This window comes from Phalacrocorax carbo, chromosome 2 (assembly GCF_963921805.1).
Source record: "Phalacrocorax carbo chromosome 2, bPhaCar2.1, whole genome shotgun sequence".
Lineage (NCBI taxonomy): Eukaryota > Metazoa > Chordata > Aves > Suliformes > Phalacrocoracidae > Phalacrocorax > Phalacrocorax carbo.
This window is the reverse complement of record NC_087514.1, coordinates 161,595,355-161,618,948: the sequence shown is the minus strand read 5'-3', so window position 1 is coordinate 161,618,948 and position 23,594 is coordinate 161,595,355. Positions and strand designations below refer to the sequence as shown.

General features: G+C 42.1%; 1 protein-coding gene across 1 annotated transcript in view; it reads left to right on the top strand.

The window, feature by feature from the left end:
• The window catches only part of LOC104051585 (sodium channel protein type 5 subunit alpha-like), a 176,790-nt gene that overhangs the window by 137,558 nt on the left and 15,638 nt on the right, over positions 1–23,594 (top strand). The window contains exons 20-22 of the mRNA XM_064445100.1: positions 1,071–1,244; positions 16,231–16,353; positions 22,525–22,806. Coding sequence (XP_064301170.1) covers positions 1,071–1,244; positions 16,231–16,353; positions 22,525–22,806 — 579 coding nt within the window. The remainder of the gene's footprint in view (positions 1–1,070; positions 1,245–16,230; positions 16,354–22,524; positions 22,807–23,594) is intronic.

Here is a 23,594-nt window from a genome sequence, read left to right as displayed (position 1 = left end):
AAATGCCGGTAATTAAGATGATTAGCACAGACCCTCCCAAATAATGTTTCTTCTTGCTGCCAAGTTCTCTGGGTCACACGACGGGACGACAGCAGTGTCAAAGCTGGGGTTATGCAGGTTACAGGGGTACGGGAGCAGCCTGTGCAACAACACCCGCCAGAGCAGCTGGGGAAGCAGACTGTAACCACTGCTTGACTCAAGCCCCAAAAAGGGCTGTATATATGCAACCCTGACACTAGGAGCCTGTATTTTATTTGACGTACATTATAAAGTGAAAGCTAAATTATGAGACAACCTTATTTGTTTTATTTTAATAGGCATATTGTTTTATATCTTAAATATTTTAAAGGGGTTATTAAGTTGCTTGTATTTGATACAGATGCTGAAAGTCCTTTGATGATGCTCTGCATAAGATTAGTTAGAGAGACAGATGAGACGGGTAGACAGATACCTTGACCTTTAAAACATAATTGTTCTGTTAAGTGAATAATAATAAGCATTTCTTGAGGGAGATGGTTGTAGCTACCTGAAATGTGATGGCTGAACAGAAGCCAGGGAACTCCAGTACTCTATAACACAGGCAAGTTAATAACCCGATTTGTCATCATTAGCAATAAGATGTATCGGACTAAATGTAAGGGTCAGATTCTGCCTCCTAAAGACAGGCGTCCTATGCCCTGGGACATCTGAGGTGCCCTGACAGCCAAAGGGAGCTGAGGCAGGATGCCCTTGGGCAGCTTGGGTGGCACCCTGCTCACAGATTCATGTTCCCAAATTTAGGATGCTTAAGCTCTTACGCTCGAGGGACATCTAGTCAGTGCAGCCAGTGGAGGCTGGAGAGAGACAGCTAAGATGTGTCCATTTTAAAGGAAAGCTGAACAGATCCCTGTTAGATTAGCATCAGTCCTGTTTGTGCCTGTGCACTCTTTCTGATGGTAACATTAAAATATATCAGAAATCACAGACAGTACATGATATCCCATAAAATACTACTACAGATCTATAGTGCATGACCGATGCTTTCCAGCACAGCCTAGGAGAAGTTTTTAATCAATCTTTTGTACTTCCAGGCTTTTGAAGATATTTACCTTGAAGATCGAAAAAACATAAAAACCATGCTGGAATATGCTGACAAAATATTCACTTATATCTTTGTCCTGGAGATGCTCCTGAAATGGGTGGCTTATGGCTTCAAGAAGTATTTCACCAATGCCTGGTGCTGGCTTGACTTCCTTATTGTAGATGTAAGTATCATTTTGGAACTGTGATGCTTCTTGAGTTGGATTTTATAATGCATAAGAATGGGCTCTGAAGTCTGGCAGCTTTGCATTTGCAAAATGACAGCTGTCACTCTGATTCTGAGTAACAACCCTAGGCAAAGCTCGAAGGAGGCCTTGATATGTAACCGTGCATCCCCAGGAATCAGCGTGCCAGAGCAGAGAAGACAGCTTTGTGTCATTATGTAGAGGTGTCACCCTGCTAATTTGAGTCACATTCCCTTCTCGTCCCTAGGAACTCGTTCTTTCTTTTAGCATTTAACATCTCGTTCCACGCTCCCGGCTAGCACAAGGTCCGGTTACCTCCGACTGCTCCGCTCATGACCTCGACACACAACTCTTTCAGCAGATTAGAGAAGCTGTCCTTGGCGTAGTTTCCTGCCGAGGCTGCCAGCGGCACATAACAGTATGTTCAGTACCGCCTCCCGGTATTTACCAGTGAAGGAGTCCAGAAGAAGGTGTGAATACTTCTCTTGTCAAAGTGATTTCACTATTACAAAGCTTTACGAAATACTCTAAACCCTTGAAATATCACAATGCTTAGTTCCTTTATGAGGAATAGCCCATAAAAGGGAGTAATAGTTGAAGAAAAGGGAGCTCGTGCTCCAGGAGTGTTGCCAGTACCAGGCATGTCCCCTCTGAAGTTTCTCATTGCCTGGATGTGGGATCTGCCAAATTCAGGAAAAGCCAGCAACACCGCATCCTCCAGGTGAGGTTTAACATTTCACCACAGCATATCAATAAGGAGGCAACTCTTTCTCTGAGACCATTTCTTATTAGCTTGAGGTATTAATGTGGAAGGCTGGCAGAGCTCTGACATGACTGTGTAACTTACTAAACTTTTGATAAATTATTTTCCCCCATTTTACATCTGAACCTTGACTCAGGGGAGAACTGCACTTTCTTTGGCCCCAGTCCAGGAAAGCACTTCAATGGGACAATTTACTGGTTTGATGTTATGGACATGTCTAAGTGCGCTGCTGGACCAGAGCCTTTGGAAGCTCCTCCAGAGCTTTAACAAATTGATTTATGAAAAGGAAGTTCTTTACATAAATTGTAGATCATAAATTCCTCTTTGCATACGTGCCTGGAAACCTCTTAAAGGGAAGGCACTCGTTTTTCACAGATTAGATTCAACAGAAGAGGAAAGCCTGGTTTAATTATCCAACCACAAAATTGGAAACCACCAGGTCCTAAGTTATAGCCCAACCCTGAACACTGTGCTCACTGCGGTTTGGGTCGAGTGACAGAGCTTTTCTTTCCTGGTTTCTCCATCTGTAAAATGGGACTAATAGGACTCACCTGAAGTGTTACATGGGCTTCCAGGAATTTGTTATTGGGGTTATCATTTTAATGAGCTTCTGAAAACTAGAAGGGTTGGATGAGGGCTGAATATTGTCATGGCTATAGGTAGGGGTCTTCCTGACAGGAAAAATTTCACGATGAATTCACTGATCGGTTTGGAGCTCTGCTGAATCACTAGAAGTTTGAAATTAGTTCCACACTTGTTAGAAATACATACTTTATAGCATTACAGCTAATTAATATCAAAGAGAGTAAACCAGTAACTAAGCTAAATCCTGTCTTCCATGCAAAAAGCCCCCCTGGGAGGGACATGAGAATGCAAAGTCAGTACGTAACCCAAAAATGTAGGCACGCGTTTGCTTTTTAAGTGTGGGGCTTGTGAGTACAATGGCATATTGTAGAGGCAACCACAGCTGGGCTGGGGAAAGGGGCTTTACCTGCCCCCACACACATCCAGAGCACTTATGGCATAAAACAGTGCTATGGGGGAAAGGGGCCCCTGCGACTCCCCGTATCCCCAGCAAATCCACCCCAGAGCTTTCTTACTGACCTAGAGGTTTTTATTTTCTTAACGCACATTTAAATGTTGGTTTTGCAGGCTCCCAATCTAGCCAAAACTTTGCTCCACCCTTGAGTTGTCTTAGTTATTGATTCTAGGAAATCTCTTGCCCTTTAGTGTTCTCAGTGAATAAAACTTTTGCCTATGCTCCATTCTTTTCTTCAGTCATTTCCCAATGCAGTTGATGAGAACCTGGTACTATATTTTTAGCGGGTTTCACAGATGCTCTTCTCCTACCTTATTGTTCACCCACCCTGTCACTCTGAATTGGCAGAGTAACACGCTATCATTTCTCGAGCACACTTTTTACTTCAATTTACATTTTCTTTTTGGTCCTTTGAGAACCAAATCACTGCAACTGAGCAGTGAAGGGAGTGAATGGGTGAATTAGCTGCTCCAAAAGAAGCAGATGAACCACTTGTCTGATTTTCTCAAATTTATTTGTTTAAAATTATTCACTTAAAAATTCCTGATCTGCAAATTATTCATTAGCAGTTTGGTATCAGTATTCAAAATTCAAGCTGTGGTGGTTGATTTTTCATTGGACATGTGAAACCATCTATCATCTGTGTTTTCTCATTTTACAAATGCAGCTCAGAATCCTTTTTCTGTTGTGAATAATTCATAAAACCAGCTCAAAATTTGCAAGTGTTCACTATTTCTAAATGGGAAGTGAACCCAGAGGGGGTATAGGCATATTGCTACTTCTTTTTTTTTTTTTTTTGTACTTACCCTGCCCGTGAGAGACCTTTGACAGTGGTTTGGGCCTGTGGAGCAGCAAAGGCTCCATCTCACAATTACTAAAGAAAATTCTGTCTTGCAAAGCCTGAACATCAAAACACCCAGTAATCCACAAACTGAGAGCTATTTTTGCTGGATGTAGAATCCCTAAAGGATGATCTCTGATAATGGGCTTCTCTGCATCTCAAAGAAGCGTGCTAGTGTAGCAAAACCATAAGAGCGCGCTTTTAAATACATTGCAATAAAATAAAGTCTTATCAACAAGGCTGCAACAGATTTCTGTGGGAGGAAGGGAGAAAGGAGTAATCAAACCACAAAATACAGGCTCATCTCAACTTGGCGCACCTGGGAAAGATGCCTTAGATATCTGCTGAAATTTGGATATACTGAACAAAAAGCATTAATGTATACCTATATGTTACCTCCCTGCAAATAGCAAGTGTACTAAAAGGTTACTAAAGTAACTAAGGTTACTAAAAGGAACCCCCTTCTACACTGCAAATATAGCTTCTCTATGCACAGGAGCTGGCGTGATGGCCGCTCAGTCCACTGCTTTTTTCAAATCAGGGAAAAGCAGAGAACGTAGTATATCTGAAGCGTGGAATGACATCAACATCACCATCATGAATGGTGTTTATGCACAACCCTTTTTACTAGGATGCACAGGCAAATATTTTTACAAAGAATAGATATTTTCCAAGCATTCACGCAATCAAAACCTCTTCATACAAAGCAGATTAAACAAGGAGCCTGAACTTGGCCAGACACAGAGGCACATGGCATTCAAAACAAATGTTTATGAAAACTGCTCCCAACCAGGCCTGTTCTGCGACAGGCAGACAGTTGGGGGGGGCAGATAAACTCCTCCGGCTGTGCATGTTGGTCTCATGTTTGATGTTCCTTTCAATTGTTTCTTCTGACCTATAAATATTATCTTGTGCTTATCTAGTTTGAGCTTCAGCCAATTAATTCTGAGCTATGTCCCAGTCTCTGCTGACAGGGGATGGATTATTCCATTGCAGTGGTCAGTTTGGGAAAGGCAACAATCCGGAGCTTAGCATCATTCAAAGATGGGAGGTGCTGCAGTCAACAGCTTCTTTGCTCACTGTTCATGCACTGAAGGCAGAGGGGAGACACCAGTACCGTACAGAAGATGTCATGAGAAAGCTCTTGGGAAAGGGACGTAACATCCCAAACTCTTTAGTAAGAATGCTCAGAAAAAAAAGTCACAGACAAGTTTCATTGCCTGTGGCATACGCAGAAAAATCCCCTTAAATGGGCACTGATGTCATCTCTCTACAAAAGTCCACTATCACAAATCCATCGTCTCCATTGCAGTTTTTAGGTTCAATTTAATTGACCAAAAGTTAGTCCCAACCCAGGCTTAAAAATAACTGATTGCCATTTCCTGATTTCAGAGGTGAGGGGAGGTGAGGGTTTCTCCGCCAATTCTTTCTCAGATTAGCCCATCTTTCAAGATTTGATACTTGGGAAAGGTAATTTTTTAAGCAATTGCTTTTTAAAAGATGCTGGCAGCCTGTTCCTTCAGTCATCTCCAGCAATGGGCCTTAATGCGACGTCCTGCAGCGGGGAGGGGAAGATCATCTCCAGTTCTCAGTTTTTGCCCTGATGCCCACCAGTTTCTCTCCAGCTGAGTCACCATGCAGCAAGATTGCTCCTTCCATCCCTTTTCCCAGAGAGCCTGCTCTGCTGCCGTGGAGGCAGGGGCTCGCAGCAGCCGTAAGCAGTATATCTGTCTGCAGAATAGTTCAGGCAAGGCTCAGCAGTGGATTTTGAGGCCAGACATCTTAAATGAGCTATTCAAGAAGTCCACTAGGCAGGATTTTGTAAATGCTTTTATGAACGTAAAATAATATGTAGGATTCCCCCCCTGCATTTTGTGAGTGGTTATAACGCAACAGGCTTCTGGTGTTTTGTTGGAGCTGCTGGGTTTGTACCTAGAGGTCTGTATTCCCCAGCGAGCAGCTTTCCAAATTTCCCGTTTGCTGCCAAATTTCCTGTTTGCTTGTTTGAGGACTTCTCATGGATGTTCAGTCATTACATGCACCAGCATTTTCACTGAATCCTTAAAAAAAATACAGATATTACATTTTCCAAGATAGTTTCCTGGAAAACACATCCTCTAAGACTTCTAGTTAGGATACTTCTCTGCCAGGCAAATTAAAAAGCAGCTAATAGTCTTTGAGTTTGAGGTGAACAATTTAAAACAATCTTCCTATCCCTAGTTAAAAATTGAATGGAATTGAATTAAATTATGCCCTTGTGTTGGATTGTCTTTAAGTGACAATTAAAAATGTGCTGTGTGAAGTAAATATTGATGACTTCTGATTACTTTAATTGTTTTTTTCCATCTGTAGCCCCTGTTGATTAGCAAGGTGATTTCTGTTTGCTTTACCAGTAATTACACAATCTGCTGTAATGAGTTGTTCCCAAACAGCACTGAAATCCAATTTGTGTTCTTGGGAAGCTATCCTAAAAGCATGTGAATTTCATCTAGTTTCTGTTCAGGAAAGCACACAGGAACAGAATGACAAGAATACTGCTGAGGCAAAGTAAAAAAAAATACAGCTTGTCACTCAGAGAAGCATCTTAAGAGTGAACTTATTAGTGCTCTCTGTGAGTTATCAAAAATCCACGGGTAACAACAGAGAATTATTACTTCAGAGTTCATTTTTTACTAGTTTTCTTCCAGTTCCTCAAAGCAAATACTCGTGGGATTTCTGAAGATGTCTCAGTGCTCAATCTTCTGGGCCTCTGCTGATGGCAGACAACTGATAGGAAATAGAATATCTCTCCAGAAGCCAGGGAGCCTGGTTTTGCAGAAAAAGAAAGAAAAAAAAAAAAATGCTGGTTTACTACATATTGGCTAATTCAGGATAAGTGAAAGAAAAAACATTCCCCATGAAGATGAGATAAGCGGTTTTAATGTGTGTTAGCAGGTCAGCGGATGCTGTAAATCTCCTTCTGCCTCCCCACGCTTTATCTCAACATAACACATGCAAAAACATCCAAATGTCTTGTCTTATCTTGGTTTGCACCTCATGTTAGTTACTGCATAGATGCTAAAAGGAGAGCAACTAGGCTTTGCCAAGTGGAAGTACAAGCTCAGATTCAAACAAGGCACAGCAGGGCAGAGCATGCTGCAGCTGGAGGAAAAGGGACAGTAAATGAAGGTGAGGAGAAAAGTCCAGCAGTAGGCCTAGCTCACTGCCTGCCTACGCCTTGCAAAATGGGTGCAATATGAAGAATTACTGGAATTACTGAAGAATTTCAATTACCGAGGGAGAAATTCAACTTTTGAAAGTGGTGTAAAAGACCCATCTCAGCTCAGATTGTGCTGAACTAGGTTTACCAGCCATTTTTATTTCCTGAATTTATTTAAAGATGGAACACATTTCAATATCCTTTTTAGAAAAATATGCTTAAAAAGAAAATAATGAGTAAAACCCTTGAGCTCTTGGATGCAGCTTGCTTGGCCCTTCCCATTGCTGGGAGTGCAGCAGCCAAATTCCTTATACAGAGATGTTCTCCCTTGCACAGGGGATCGGACCTGGGACAGACATGTGCACTGTATTTAACTGTCCAGACGTCCCACACTCTCTGCAGGGACCGAGGAGGATTCCCCTACAGTTCCTCTCCCTGAAGACCAGCACCTTTACAATCCCAACTGTTGCAGACTGCAAAGCATCTTCCCACCACCCTTGTGGCTCCATCCAGGATGGCCAGGGGCTGCTCAAGAGACTGGTGGGAGGACAAGGGAGAAGGAAGGGGGAGATGAAGCCCACAGAGGGGTCAGGGATTCTTTATTAGTGGGGTGAGTGATTGAAGGAACTGGGATGTAACCTGAAAGCTGTATGGCAGTGGTTTAGAGACTTTGTGCTGGCCTCCTACCCTGGTATGGCTGGCTTTGGGCAAATAAAGATGAGGACTTGTAGTATGTACTCCAACTTGTACCATTGTCCTTGCTGGCAGAAATCAAGGAACATATAATTCTTCAGAGTCCCTCTCCATCCTAGCATATTCAATACAATATCAGGATTAACTCAGGTTCAAGAGTACAACTAAACAGAGATGATTTTCAAGCCAAGACTGTCATATTTCCCACACCAACTTGGTATTTTTCATATTGATTTGGAACATTTGATTAAATAAATACTTTAGGGAATCAAGCAAATCAAGAGCTTGTGGAAACAGCCGAAACAAATTTTTCTCTTCTTTTTTTTTTTGCATCATGTCATATGTTAAGTAAATTTGATCCTAATCCTGCCCAGAAATAAGCATCCCTTCAGCTCAGCACCTAAACCCACCGGCTGTGATGGAAATGGATCAGAGTCAATGGGGCTGAGCCCCCAGGGAAATGTTCTCTCAGTAATCACTGTGCACACCCCGGCATTATAACGCTATCTTCAAGTAATAAATAATAATCAAGCATATACCCATCTACTCCCGACAACAGCATTCAGCATCAAGGAGGAACCCTGGGATGAATTGTGCAGTGTTTTTGGAAAGCTTTTTAAGGGGAGAATACCTTTCTTCTTCAGCTGCCCTAAATAAAGGCCGCCTCTGCATGGCGGCTGGATGAGAAGCAGAATGTAGTTGATGATGAAGAAATTCTGCTCTAAATCCTGGTGGAAATACCATACTTTTCAAGGCAGCTGCACCCACACAGCTACCGCTGCTGCAAGAAGGAGAAAGACTCTGGGTGTTGGCCAAAGTTTGGCTGATCAAGGAGTGCCACGTGGTCCCCAAAAGTCACAGTGATCCCTCATCCATCCCAACCCAGTGCTGGTAAATGGGACTCAGAGGTCTGGCAAGGTTGTCTGTTTGTGGTGAAAAGGTCAACTGAGACAGGCTGAAAATCCATTTGGAAAGGGTGGGGTGGGAAAACTGCAGATCAATAAGTCAGTTTGCCGTCTCGCTGGATGTAAGCTCGCAGCAGCAGGTTATTCGACTTGCCCTCAGAAATTAGCTGAGGTTTAATTCTTGATTCGCTGCCATCTGCCTTGGGGATTGACTGGTGGTGTTAGAAAAGCCTAAGCAGGTGTAAAGGAGGTGACAGATTAAGAGAACAGCGAGACGTAAAGAGGTTCTTCTGGAAACCACCAGGAAGCAATTAGGATGCAAGAATGATTTATTTAAAAGCATTTAAGCCAACAAGAGTGGCACATGCTGTTTGTAACAAGGCTGCCCTCTGAAAAGGAAACATTGCCTCAAAAAGTGTGGACATCAGGGCCAGGAAACAAGCTGAGAAGATGGAATATTAACAAAGTTTCACAGCCTTAGTTTGAGTAGTAGATGGGGAAACAAAAACATAAAAGAAGAAGAGGAAATATCCTGGAGAAAAAAAAAAATGTCAGTGGATGATGTAAAACCCTTTTTTAACCTGAGTTATAAGAAGTAGTGTCAGGCTTTACAGGAGATAATTTTTGTTTATAATTAAGCTAGGCACTCACGTAGCCCATCATATTATACTACATGAGAGCACTCCACAAACAGTAATGAACTCCGCTGCTGGTGAGGGAAGCTGTTCATTAACTGGTTTGCAGACATGCTTTGATCTCCGTGCCATGGGCTAACTCCAGAGCAGCCCTGAGGCGTTTGTAGCCTTCACCTGGACGTGAGGGTTGTGATTCAAGGAAACAGGCAGCAGCGATGGTTTAGGTCACCTTAGTCTGTCTCTAGTGTCCTAATTTTAAGACTTTCCTTTAACTTGATGCCCTTCATTCATAAAATGCAATTTCTGGATTGGCAGGTATAATCATACAGTTCGGCATCTATATGGCAGAAAATGCGATGTCAGAGTGAAAGGATAAAGAGATATTAAAAAAAAATGTTGATAATAAACATCTGCTCGGAAATGGTAGATACTAAAGGGAATAACCACCTCATTACAAGCCCTTTTCTCCCAACAGTGTTTCACAGTGGCAATAAGAGGTTCCATGTATTTCAATTTATTTGCAATTCCCCTTTCCCTGTAGTTTTTCCAGTTTGAATTTGGGATGCAGACCTAATTTTACCCCTTTTCAAATCAAGGGGAGCAACCTGGGACCCCAGACCTGGCTCTAAAGGACACTGGGCTGCTGCCTGGGCTAAGATTTCCTTGGGTAATGCCATCCTTGGCAGCAATAGAAAGGAGAAACCAGACTGGATTGAAAAGAGGCACCCAAAGTAGTCCAAGTTCTCTTTCTTTTACATTTTTTTTAAAGCACAATTAGGGAGAGGGAGAGACAGGTGTTCCTGGAGCATGTAAAAAGCTATTTGAAAGCACTGGGTGCCTGCATTAGCTGAAACTGCTTATTTAAGTAAGTGGTCAGAGCTTTCAACTCAGCTGCTGTGTTCCCTTTCAGATGCCCTTTTTTCCCCGCTCTCTCCCCTCTATTTTGAACAAGCAGGTTAATTTGATGAAATCCCTGGCTGTATAAAACATATGCTGTGGCCCAAGCCAGGGAGGAGGTCTCTTTTTTCTCTGAGACAGCAGCTTGCAGGATATCGCTTACAGATGTGTGCTGCAACAGGCAGACCTTTAGTAGAGATTCTTCTGTTCTCATGGGTTTTAGTCTGTATATGGCCAGCCAAGGAGGATTTTGACCATTGCCCGGGCAGAACTACTTGTTCCCTGGGCTCTGCTAGTAATTCATCTCAGTGGTGATCTGGGGTTAATTCAAAAATGCAGTATATGCCAAGTAGCCTGTGCCTTTAAATGGTGCTGCCCAGGTCTGCTTCCAGCTTGGTCCAGCGGATGCTCGTTTGTTATCTGAAATGATGTGCTGTTAGGCTGGTGGGAAGGGACATGAAAAACAAAGCAGCAGCCCCTATTCCAGCTCAAACCCACTTCCTCGCTATAGGAAACTCTGTCATACTCAGGTGAAACATCGCTCCCAAAGGCTGCACCCTTCGGCTTACGGCTGCCAGCACAATTTCATGGCTCGGGAGTCTGTGCGTGCTACTAATATGCTGTTAAAATGTATCTATATAGGAGGGAGCCCCACTACTGTTATAAATGCAGTAGCTCCTTTGAAGAAAAGTCTGTGACCTTTTGATTAAAGACCTTTTCCCCTGTGTGCGCTGAAAAGAAGCTGCATTATTGCATTTCCTATTTTATAATTGGTTTTCTGCAGCCTTAAAATTCTCTTCTGACAGTTTTACTGGGGTTTACATTGGTTTACAGCACTGATTTCTTAAGTCACTGTCCGAAAGCGAACGCATATATACCCATTGTATAAGTTTACCTCTGTGTGTTCATAGTGAACGATTTTAATTGCCCAGAAATGCTGCATAGCTGTGAGCGCCAAAGTGAGCACTCCGGGTACCTAACACCACATGGGTGCTGCCGGCGTACAAACGTGAGTCTATTTCTCATCTCAAGAATGAAAATATTCTACTAAAATAATATAAGAAAAAAGTGGCATTTACTAAAAAAAGGTCCTGGTTCCTGGACAAGATATTTTTTTTTTGTCAAATATAATCTAGTAGTAGATTGTCAAAATAATTAAGAATTTCAGGCATTAATCTCATTAGAAAATATTAGCAATAATTTGAACAGTTATCAGTGAGGCTAGTCTTTTTTCAGAGATCATTGCCTGTATTCTAGAAGTCTAAATTCATTGATTCTTCTTGGTTTTGCCCTGGAAACACATATGAAAGTCATACAATGGGGCCCTGTAGACCCGAGCTGCGAAGCCATATAGATGGCAAGAGGTTGGCTTTCAAAACACCAGCCACAGGGCCTGTAATCCCCATGGCTCGTATTACTAGTGTTCAGTGCAGTCACAAGATTTAAAAGCTCTCATTTTTCCTTTGAGCATAACACTGAAAATGGCAAGAATGAAAGCTGTGGGGTTCATTTATCTCTCCCTTTACCCAGCTCTAGGGGGCTGCCATACAAACCACTGTAAAATCTGTGCAGATAAACTTGCATGTAGGAGTACAGAAATATAGAAATAGAGGTATATAGGTATACAGATAGTATATATTTATAGATAGCTATATAGATATATAGATATCTATATTTGGGCAAAGAAGGTAAGGAATGGGGCAACAAACTTCTTTAAATGCCAGCATAAAAGAGAGCTCAACACCACCTGTGTGTCTACAATGACAAGAAGAGGCCAAGGTGTGCAGGTAGCATCGACATGGCTTTGCCTGCAGCTGGGCTTTGCTGGGAAACCCTTCCACTGAGGCAGTCAGTAGATGTTGACTCTTTCAAGGTTCCCACTCTTTCGGGATGGAATAAACTTTGGGAAGTCACTGACAGCACTAAGGCAGAGCTCTTGTTGGGTGTGCTGAGATGGCCTGAGGGAAGCAAAAGGGAAGAGCTGCCACGTGATTGAAATCCTAGCCCATGGGGTTGGTGAGTTTTGCTGTTAATGTCTGTGGAGGCAGGATTGTATAACTGAATTATGAGGAGCACTCTCCACCTTAGTGACCCTCATTGCTGGCCAGGTTGTACAGTGGGCTTTATGCTGGATAGCAAATTGCAGAGAGGACATCACCCTGAGGACTTCAGAGGAGCCGAATAAACAATAAGTCAAGGGGATAAGGAACCATCTAGACCTAATATGGAGAATATTATTACTTGATTAAGTTTAGGGAAGGAAGGTTTAGCCAGAAAGCTGTGAAAGCTTCTTAGGAAGACCTAGCAGGTTCTGCAAAGACCCTCAAGGGAGAAGCTAGAAGCAAAGCATCTGCATATAAGAACAGTAATAAGGCTTCTTGGGTCAGAAGAAGTGCACAGGAGGATGACAGAGTGTAGCTTAACCTGTTAGCACACATGCCATGTGAAAGCTCAAGCCCAACAGCAGGCTGTACATTTTATGGGAAATGGTTCTAAGTGATAGTGATTCCTTAGGATTCTCCTGCTTTCCACAATGTTACAGTGCTGCTCGGTCTTCAGAGGTATTTTTGTTTTCCTGAAAAACCAGTAAAGAGAAAACATGAGAAACATGTGCCATGTTGTGAATCCAGAGGTTAAGTTGACCCTGGAGGTGTTTTTTGGGTACCAGCAAGTTTCTGATACCAAGAAGAGCGCAAAGCAGAACCTTGAGCAGCTCTGGGCTGCACAGCCTTTTAACAGGGAAAAAAAGTAACAGAAACAGCTGACTTCACCGTTTGCTGTGATTATGTGGGGCAGTCAGCACCAATTTTGAAAACTGCTTGACTTTTTCCCTAAAAATAGCCTTCCAGGTCACTTTTAATCAAGTCCAAATGGCCAAGTCTCCGCGTCAGTAATTATCCTATGAATAAAATTCGATGGGGATACCTCCAAAACCAATAGCCGAGCATTTAAACAAGTTGTCTCAAACTCAGTTCTGACTCCAGCCTTGTAAATCATTGCCAGGTATCACACAGCTTCATGACCTAATCCTCTGAAGAGATATCTAATGCTGTGTAAATCTGTGTCAGGAGGACAACAGCACCTGTGATGAGTTTCAGGGTGACATTTACGGCACTCTAAAGAAAATGGTAACCCACTCAGACCTGAAGTCTGGCCTTGCAGGATTTGAACAGAATATCTTCTGCCTTGAGAGAAAGGGGGTTTATAGGATATGAGGGAGGAAGCATGTAGATGCACCAACCAAGGCAGTTTGAAGACCTTGAGAAGGTCTGACTTTCAGACATTGTGGGTGAAGCTGGCAAAGAAGGGTGTCGGGTGCTCTGTATTTGATTAATTTTCTTTTAAATCTCTACATTTATTTCACAAATGAATGAGCTTCCTTTGGTATGTGAGCGTATGGATCTTGGTTTCTATCACTGAGCATGCTGTCGCTAGGCTGCTTTTCTTATACCTCCAGCCTTTCTGGATAGGGAGCTCCAAGGCCTTGTGGGGTTAAGGCCATTTTCTACACTAAATTTTTGACCAAAGACAGAAGCATGTGCCACACCATTATTCCTATAATATGTCAATAATGCCAATTATATTACAGTTTTAAGATGCCTTAGTTGAATGGCTTTAGTGTATAAGTATGCTGTGCGTTTGCTTACCGCCATTAGACAAATCCTTCAGCCCTTTCTCCTTATTTAGGCAACTAAGTCAATTGGGAGAGTGAATGGCAGGAGATGGCTTTGGACTGTATGTTAATGCATCTTTAGAGTACAGGATGTAATGAAGGCTGGTAAGAAACAGGGGAGACAGAATATGGGTGCTGCCCCAGTTTGGAAGTGTTGGTGAGTTTAGGATGGTTTTGAAGTCAAACCCAGATTTTCATCTGTGAGCATTGACTGAGCAGGATTTAGGTGAAAAAAGCATTACAAGTGAATATATGTCAAACTTCTAACATTCCTTACTCTAAAGTAACTTCTTAGGCATACTTACATCATGAATTCAGATCTGCTTTCTTAGAGATGGAAGCAAAAGCTTCACTGATGATTTTTAGTTCCCAGTGTCTAAAGATCCTAAGACATGAGACCTTGAATCCAGTCCGCCTGTCTAGCGTGACGTTTTTATAGCACACTCACCAATAAAATGCAGAAGTGTTTATAAAGACCTTCTTTCCACAGCAGCTGATGGGTCTGTACATGGGAGGTGAATTTGTGTCACTCCTTGTTAAAGAGTGACATGTTAAAGCATGACAGTCAGCCTCTGTGCCACTTCGTCATCTGCAGACCTCGGCTGCCTTATCCTGGCAGATATCCAGCCCGCTGCATCCAGCCCAGGCTCGGGGTCTCTCAGATCTCTTGCCCTTAGGCTTGCTGTCACCCACATGCTGCAGTAAAGCCAATAGGTAAATAATTTAACAAATTGGGTAAGCTTTACAAAGATGCTTAGCTGTGCAGACGGTGCTGGAGCATAAATAAATGAGTACACAGGAGAAAGGTTGCTCCGTAGAGAACAGGTCATGACTTAGGGGACCAGGCTCATCTTACCCTGCTTTATCACAGACCTCATGGGTGATGCTTGGGCTGGTCAGCCAGCATTGGGGTCCAGAGGAAAAATCATCCCATTCTAAAATGGAAAGGAAGGTTTCCCACTAGAGCTGTCTGTTTTCATGGGAGAGTGTAGAGATTCTTTTTATGTTAAGCATCTGTTCTTTATATAGTGTACAAGAATCCCTGGTTCTAGACTTCACTTCTATCTTTAAAATGACAATAAAGCACACCCCCTCCGGGTAAGCTTTGCACACTCACATTGGTGAGTGCGAGGCAATCCGCTACCACGATAACTGGGGCTGCGAAAACAGCTAAAGATGGGAGTAAGGGAGCTGTGATGAGCAATATGCATAGGCTCTCTCTTCTAAGAAAAGGGTATTTTATAATATGTGAGGATTAATTTTGGTTCCTTTTTTAATCCATGCAAATTGGCATGATTCCTATGGCGTTGGAAAGCTGTTTGTTTCTCACTCCCTAAATTCTCAGGCTGTGAGCACCGAGTTGAGCTTGCAAAATGCAGTTGTTCCACATGTTGGTTAACCTGACCCGTAATCTCCACTGCCACTCAGTTCATCCAGACTGCAGTCCTGTGCCTTCTAGCACTGACATATCTGACCAGCTGGGCACTACAAAAGCTCTGAGACCATGAAGAGCATTGGAACCCATCCATGCTGTCTCCAGTTCTGGAAATACATAGTTTACTTCAAAGAAATAGTCTTTGAGAGGTATGAACCTCAACGTTGAGCACCTGTCAAGTTTCTTTGTCCCTTACAGGCTGTGTAAAAACCAGAAAAAGTGAAAAAGTACAGAATCAAAGAGTCGTGCACATCATTTTTTTAGAGTCTATGGCATAAAGTCATGTCTATCAGCAGTCTAGAAGACTTGTTTGTAATTAGTAAGTCTAAGATCGGTAATTGAATGTTAATGCTAAAATCTTTTATCTCTGCTGGAAGTGGTTGGATCTTTCAGGTGCTTTCAACTAGAAAGCCCTAAATTATAACACTTACATGACTCATCATATTTTCAATAGCGGACGACACACACACCTCGAGGAGTGTACAGCAACCTACAGCACGGATGTCACAGAGGGGTGGTTTTGAAACAGTGATCTCTTTTCTCACCAGCTTCGTGCAAGCTGACATTAAGAGGATTTCTGTGTGCTTAGTTAAAAGAAAACTGACACTTTGAATGCCCGTATTTCTATGAACCTTGCATTAGACTGGAAACAGAGGTTTTGTAGGCTGGTAAGGGTTCTGTGTATGTGTGGTTGTAAAAACCTCTGTTTTTCTGTGCTGGTCTAATTAGCAGCTTCCATTTAAGGTGAGTTGGTTTTTTTTGTTTCCCCACACTGTTCCAGCTGTTTCCAACTAACTGGATGTTTCTTTTCAGGAAGGAAAGTCAGAAAAGAAAGTGGCAGGAGTGTACTCACAGTCTTGATTTTTGCTTCGTGTCTCCATTCAGGTCTCTTTAATAAGCCTCATTGCCAACACACTTGGATACTCTGAGATGGGTCCCATTAAATCCCTCAGGACCCTGCGAGCCCTGCGACCATTAAGAGCATTGTCACGATTTGAAGGGATGAGGGTAAGAGTATATAAAGCATCAATCAAAGCTCAACTGTGTGACATCAAGCATGTAACAGGGAACAGTTGCATGTGCTTTTGCCTTTGTTTGGTCTGCAAAAGGAAATGAATGATAATGCTGTACCAAAACAACAAAATCAGAAATCACTCCTTTGTCTTGATTGCAATTGTATCATTACAGCTTTATCCTCTGGTGGGTTTAATGATAAACTAATCCTGCTGCCTAACTTGTCATATTGCACTTTAAAAAACAGCTTTTTGGGCCAAGGAAGCATCTGGCTAACAATTACCTCTCAATTATAAGGTGTATCCGGGGAATAACCAAGCTACAAGTTTGCTCCCTGCTTTTGACATGCATTAAAACAAAACTGACTGGGAAAGTTCTTAAGGACTTTTTCACTAAAAATTAAAGCAAAAATTAGAAATGCTAAAGATGGGAAAGCAAATGAATGGTTATATAAAATCTTTACTTTGAACAGATTGCAGTTTTAATATGGAGTGTCAGGATTAACATTAAAACCATGTAGCTTGTGTTTGTTGCTCCATCTTCTGCACCCATCTCTTTCCCTTCTGCATTCCTTTGCCGGAGTGGCTATATCAGCATAGCACATCTGTTTATTTGTTAAGCCTACCTGCTACATTAATCAATTATTGTCTAGATAAACACTTTATTTAACTCCTTTCACCATGTATGACTTGCAGATGGTGACAACTGTGTTCTGTATGAGCTGAGGTTACTGCTAATCCTGAGATTGCGTAGTAAATTAAAGCAAATCTGTGACAAAATTACACGTAAAACAACTTACATGGTCTGATGAGCCCAAATCTCTCTACTAGGCCAAAGAAAATGCTACTGCTGAGGTATATTCAGGGTAAAGCTTTCTGTAGACAAAATTTTGGTCTGAATCATCATTGACTAAAATGTGTAGTTCATGTGCTGAGCTCCGAACAATTAACTGTTCTCATTGCAATAACCTTGCAGTAAGACAGGCGGAAGGCTAGAGAGCCTAATGACAGAGATAACCCAGGAAATATGGTGACAGAACAATTTATGCAGACCCCGTACCCATACTTTGTTCTGTGGATGAACAGAACTGGGGATCTGTGGCTTTGTCTGACAGACCTTGTGATTGTCTAAATCACATTATTTCTGTGGATGAAAATCAGACAAATCTAGTTGCAGACCACTCTCCTTTGTGTTAGTACTAAGACAAAAAGACTTGAGAAGCTCTATTAATCTGGGCACCCGAGCCTGCATTGCTCTGTTCACCATGATCTTTTCAGCATACACGGGCAATATTTTAAAGGTTATTCACAAAATAAAACAAAAGCAATCTGCAGATCTTCAGCTGGCACAAAGCGATGTTGCACTACTGACATTAATTAAAGCTCTCACTCCTATGTCATCTGATGACCTCACTCCAAGACTTTATTAAACATACACAAATTGGGCAAATGTTGATATCAGCAAAAGCTGCACTAGTTTAATTACCAGAGTGATTTGTGCACAGACTCCCTTAAATCAATTTAAATCTGGCTTATGAAAGCTTAGCTTCTACTGGTGGATTTGCGAGTTCAAGTGAAACCCCTTTAACATATTCTAAGCTGACATAAGAATGTTCACTCATGACTTTGCATCAGTTTAACTAAATTGGCTTCAGACCTGAAGAGCAGTGGGAAGACTAGACCAAAGCATTGGAAAAGTGAGACTGAAATAGGAAAGAAATCATGTGAAAAATTCACGCCTCTGTCGAGAGGTTTTCTGCGAATAGCAAGAGGTTGGCTTGGTGGAGATCCTACATGGCGCAGACACACGGATCAGGCCAGGAAGTTTTCTTTCTAACATATACTTGTAGGCTTTGCTGGTCCCTGACTCAACACCCCTTTTTTACCCTTTTACCATTGCTGCAGCTGAAATATATTCAGTCCTTCTGAGCTATCGGAGGTAGTGAATTAGCTTGTAAACTATGATAAAGTGTAATTGAGAATACGTGCTATTGGAAAATCAAATAATTTTATTTCTAGTTTCTCTAACCACACTTAACATGACTAGGGACAGTTAGACCTTTCATTATTAGGAGTTCGTATGCTCCAGAATGCACAGGAAAATTGCCAGCACAGTGATGGATTAAATAATGATAATGTTGAGAAGCAAACACTGACAGTAAGAAAATAATAATAGTTTGCTCTATTTTAATGTATTTTTCTTAAATAACTGAAAGGTTTCTGCGTGGCTAGAATAGTACAAGAAACTTCTCATTTGCACTGCAGTAAGAGACTTATTTCATTGATGCTGTACCTACATTTTGGAAACAATCGGTCTGAGGCAAAGGCACAGAGTAGCACTTGGATGGCCAAGAGGACCTGTTACCATCAGAGTCCAGTCTTTTCCATCTCGAACAGGCTGGGGCCTGTCTGAGTTTGAAAAGTCTCAGCAGCTCCAATCCCATGAATGGTCTGCAAAATAAGGCTGAACTGTTGCCATCTTGCCCTTCTGTCCCCAGAAAAGACCCCAGTAAGCCCAGTATCCCACCTGACAGTCACTGCAGACCCTGGGGGTGCCACGCACGTGCCACCACCCTGTGTCACCCACCACTTTCCAGGCCATATTAGAGCCCAGCATAAATTAACTTAGGTCTGTCTGTCCCAAATCATGAAGTCTCCCATGTCTCCTCATTTGTTGTCCATCAGGGAATTATTTCAGAGGTGCCACTTCCCTTCAAGTTTCTTCCCAGCAAGGGAGGTTATTGTGGTATTTTAAAAGGATGATCAGGATGATGATAGACCATTTAATGTGAAAATGATACTAGGCAAAGTCATCGTGAGGCTGCTACAAGATACATGCAGGAAAGAAATAGCATAATTAATGCTAGTTAGCATGATTTCATGGGAATAGTTCTTGTAAAACTGATATGGTCCTTTGATTTGATTACAAATTATGCTGATGACGGTAACTGCACTGATATAATATCCTTAGATTTCAGAGAGGAATCTGATACCACGGGACATTGTGATGAAAACACGAGCTTTGTACCAAGCCAAGTAAACATATTTTAAATTAATTTAAAATGGGTGATGGATCTTGAAAAGTAATTGTAAATAGTGATGACACTGTAAATTCGGTGATGAGTGTCTCAGGGTGAGGGATCCTTCAGAATAAGAACTGTCCTTAATCTGGACTTTAACAGCACCTGGGAGAAAATATAAAATCTTTGCTGACAACACACAAAGTGAGCAGAGAAGTAAGTGATATTATGGATAAGGGAATTATACTGACTGATCTGGATCACAGTGAGAAACAGATCAATGGTACAACATGCATTTTAATAAAACCACATCCATCGTATGTCTCGGGAAGAGGAAAGTAGGTCACTTGGGGGGACATTTCTTGGAAAAGAGCAGCTGAGAAGGACTTAGGGATCGGGATGACTGTTCAACGGGACACAAGCTTTTGGGCAGATGTGATAAATAAACTAAACAATCCCTCAACAAATGTAAACTAATACAATCGCTCAATACACAGGGAAATAACCCAACAAACAGACAGAGCGAGCAATGCTTCAGTATTGGAATTCCACCAAACTGCTGGAAATGGAGTATTAAAGATGGGAAAGTCTCTGCAGCATGATTAGAAACCTGGAGGAATGATGACAGTTAGAAAGAAGCTCTGTTGTTTTCATTACCCAAAGTAATGTTCAGTGGCAACTCACCCGCAGTGAAGCCTGGTGTGATAGGAGAAGCTGTCTAAGAGCAGATGACTATTGTCTCAAGTTCAACAAATTCAACCTAAATATACAGCACCTGTTTCTATCAGTGAGGGCAAAGGACACCAGGAATAGATTATCTAATAATAAAATTTTTGTTCTTTATTTGAAATCATGGCACCGTAAATCAGACGTCTTTGCAAAAGCTGTGCCCAGGCTTAGGTAGGAGTTAAAGCCTGGGCCTGAAATTACTAAGGAAAGCCTGCTGGGCTCTGCTGTGGCAAAGGGAAGATTAACGCATTGTGCAAGTCTATTTCTGGTTTTTAAATCTGAATCAGCTTTGGCTGAAAAGGTGGGCCAAGAGATCAGGAGAGGTGGGCCACCAAATCTATAGCTAGGCCACAAGCTACAGATCTTCACCACTGTGGCTTAGGGCAGAGGGTGGCTCAGTTTCTCAGCTATCCCTAAAGAAGTGGCCTGGGAGGTGGTTTTTCCTAGAAAGGTATTGATGGAAATCAAGAGGTATGTAACTTTTTCTTATACATGGCTGTTGTTCCTAGATGCACCAGAAATTCAGTCCTTTCCATGGCAACGTTTGCAGCTGAACTTTTAGCACAAATTTATGATAACAACTTGCCTTTATGTATTCAGGTCTTTAAGTCCCCTCACTTGTCTCAGTGCAAGTCAGGAGTGCTTCCAACAGACCAAATGGCATCATGCCGGTGTAAGAGCAGAAGCAGCGAGCGAAGAATGAAACCCCCTGTTAATAATTCATTTGGAGAGGTGTTACAGGATTTGCTCCAGCCTCATGTCGTGTCCTGTTATCTACACGCCGTCGAACATACTGCAGCAGAAGGGAAAAAGCAGGATGCAGGCATGGCCATCGCTTGCACTGCTGAAACCTGGGCGTCTGTGTCCTGTCACAGGGCTGGCGGGTGGGAGCTGGGCTCAGCAGTACGTGTAACACAAGTGCAGTGCCTTTGTGCTGCATGGAGTAAGACTGAACAAAAGTATTGTCCCGCACAGCAGCAAACGAAAACTACTTTGACAAGGGCCAAGGCTATATCCAAACGAGCCCTTGATTTGGAAATTATTTCGCACTTCGGTTAACTCAGTAAATTTGGTCTTAAAACAATGAAGTTAGAAATTGATTAACATCCAAAACTAAGAGATAAAATTAGATAAAAAGAAAAAAAAAGAAATTGAAAAGTCATCAGGAGTGGGCCTATACAGAAAAAATAAGAAATTGGTCAAGCAGCTTTTCCTGTGTGAAAATTAGCTTCATTCATAAAAGCACAAAATATAAATCTGGGTTTTGAAAGATCTACATAATTTTGTATTGTGTACTGTAGATGAAGCTGCTGCTATAGATGCATGAAAACCGTTTCACTCTTCCGGGTATTTTTCTTCCTCGGCAATGCAAAAATGATGGGGAAACGAATGTTACATTATTAGCTTGTCAGAAAATTGGACACTAATACGAGAGAAAACAAGAGCTGACATTTTCCATAATCAGCTTCACAATTGAATAAAATTTAATTTTTATGGATCAATATCACCTTGTCTCAGTTTCAGAAATGTAGATGGAGAAGAAGAAGAGCTTAGTGTCTGCCTATCAGATTTTAACCTCCCGAGCATGAGACGGAGATGGAGACAAATCCATGTAGTGGGGCTGGTGTCTGCAGCAACGCTGTCAGGCACCTTTGCCTGGACCGTGCCACGGCAGCATCTCCAAAAGCTGTGAATATGGGGAAACCGTTCTGACATAGGAAGGGGAAAACTACATTTTATGACAGTGTGCTTCCCTCAGGAAATGTATGGTTTTACACAGGGATTTACAGCCCTGCCTAGGTTGGTGCGCAGGAACTTTACAGCGTGCCACAGGAAAAAAAAGTACATTTTTTTTGTTAAATTAGAATGGTTTCACTGTTTTAATCCTGCACACTGATCACACAGGGGAAGTTGGCTTAGTACAGTATGTCTCAATCAGTAATTATTTAAATAAGTGAAATTTATCACAGCTAGAGTTCATATCCCAAGGACTATGGTTCAGTAAAAGATTTCAGAAATCTTTTTTGGTCTATTTTGAGGAACTGTGATGTACCCCATCCATTTCCAATTAATCGTATGAATATTAGAGATGATTCGACTGAAGTGTGTTATCCAGTAGGATCTGAGAGGTCATGATGACTTCGCAGATTGCTCCTGAATTAAAAGATTCCTCTTGAAAAAACATCATCCCATGAGGGGGATGCCAACAGATTAGCTCTTCAATTACAGAAGGTAAAAAATGATCATGTGTGAAGCCTTTAATGGTGGTCTGGCTCCTTAGGTAGGGTTAGTAGTTAGCCGCCTGTCACTGTGCGAGGGTTCAGCCTTCTTAACCAAGGGCGCACAACAGCTTGTTAGGAAAGTGTCCGTACAAGTGCTGGCATTAATTGTGTTTTCTCTCTCCTGTTTCGCCCAAGGTGGTGGTCAATGCCCTTGTGGGAGCCATCCCTTCCATCATGAATGTTCTGCTCGTCTGCCTCATCTTCTGGCTCATCTTCAGCATCATGGGAGTGAACCTGTTTGCTGGGAAATTCGGGAAGTGCATTAATAAGACAGAAGGAGATATGCCTTTAGACTCTAAAATTATAAACAATATGAGTGACTGTATACTCTATAATGTGTCAGGCACGTTTTACTGGACAAAAGTTAAAGTTAACTTCGATAATGTTGGTGCTGGCTACCTGGCTCTGCTACAAGTGGTAAGTGTGACCAACCAGAAACTAAACTAACGGGCTAATGTTCCTTTTTCCCATTGAAATAATCAGCTTAAAGGCTCAGGTTAACCTCTATGTTTTTCTGGGTTTTTCAGCCTTACCTGTTAGGGGAATGCCTTTCCTCAAGTGTAAATGAGTCATATTTGGCGTATTATTTTGGCCTAGAGATATTTATGGCAGCTTGTGGTTTTAATCTGAGTTTCTGGTGCATCACTAATGTAGTCCTCTGGGAGGTGACTGGAATATTGAGGTGGATTAAAGACCATTTTGTCAGTATTGTAATCCAGAGCAAAGTACAGTTCCATAAAAAAAAAGTGACAGCCCAGGAAGGACTGTTGATGCAGACAGAGTCACACTGGCCCTCCTGAACTGCCTGGGACTTCACTATACCCTGCTTGGAAAAAATGAAGTTACAGTACCTTCAGTTAGTCAGATGAAGTTATTGCCTAAAGCTCGAGTCACAGGGGACTCTTAATTTACAGTCCTTTGCTTACCTTCCAAAGAGATGTTCAAGGAGGCCACTGGCGCCTCTCATTCTGGTTCCCCACCTCACTTCCACCTGCTAAACATAATGAGTCGCATTGAACCTAGCTATGAAATGCGGTGGTGCTCATATAGCTGTAGCTCCATGCAGCCTGCTCTCTCTGGAAAGGTGGCACGAGCACGCCAGAGAAGGGACCGTTGAGGTTCAAAGATGGTGGCAATATTACAGAAGTAAGCCATGTTTACCACCTTTTTCATCAGCAAATGTAAACCACAGATAACCGGGTTGT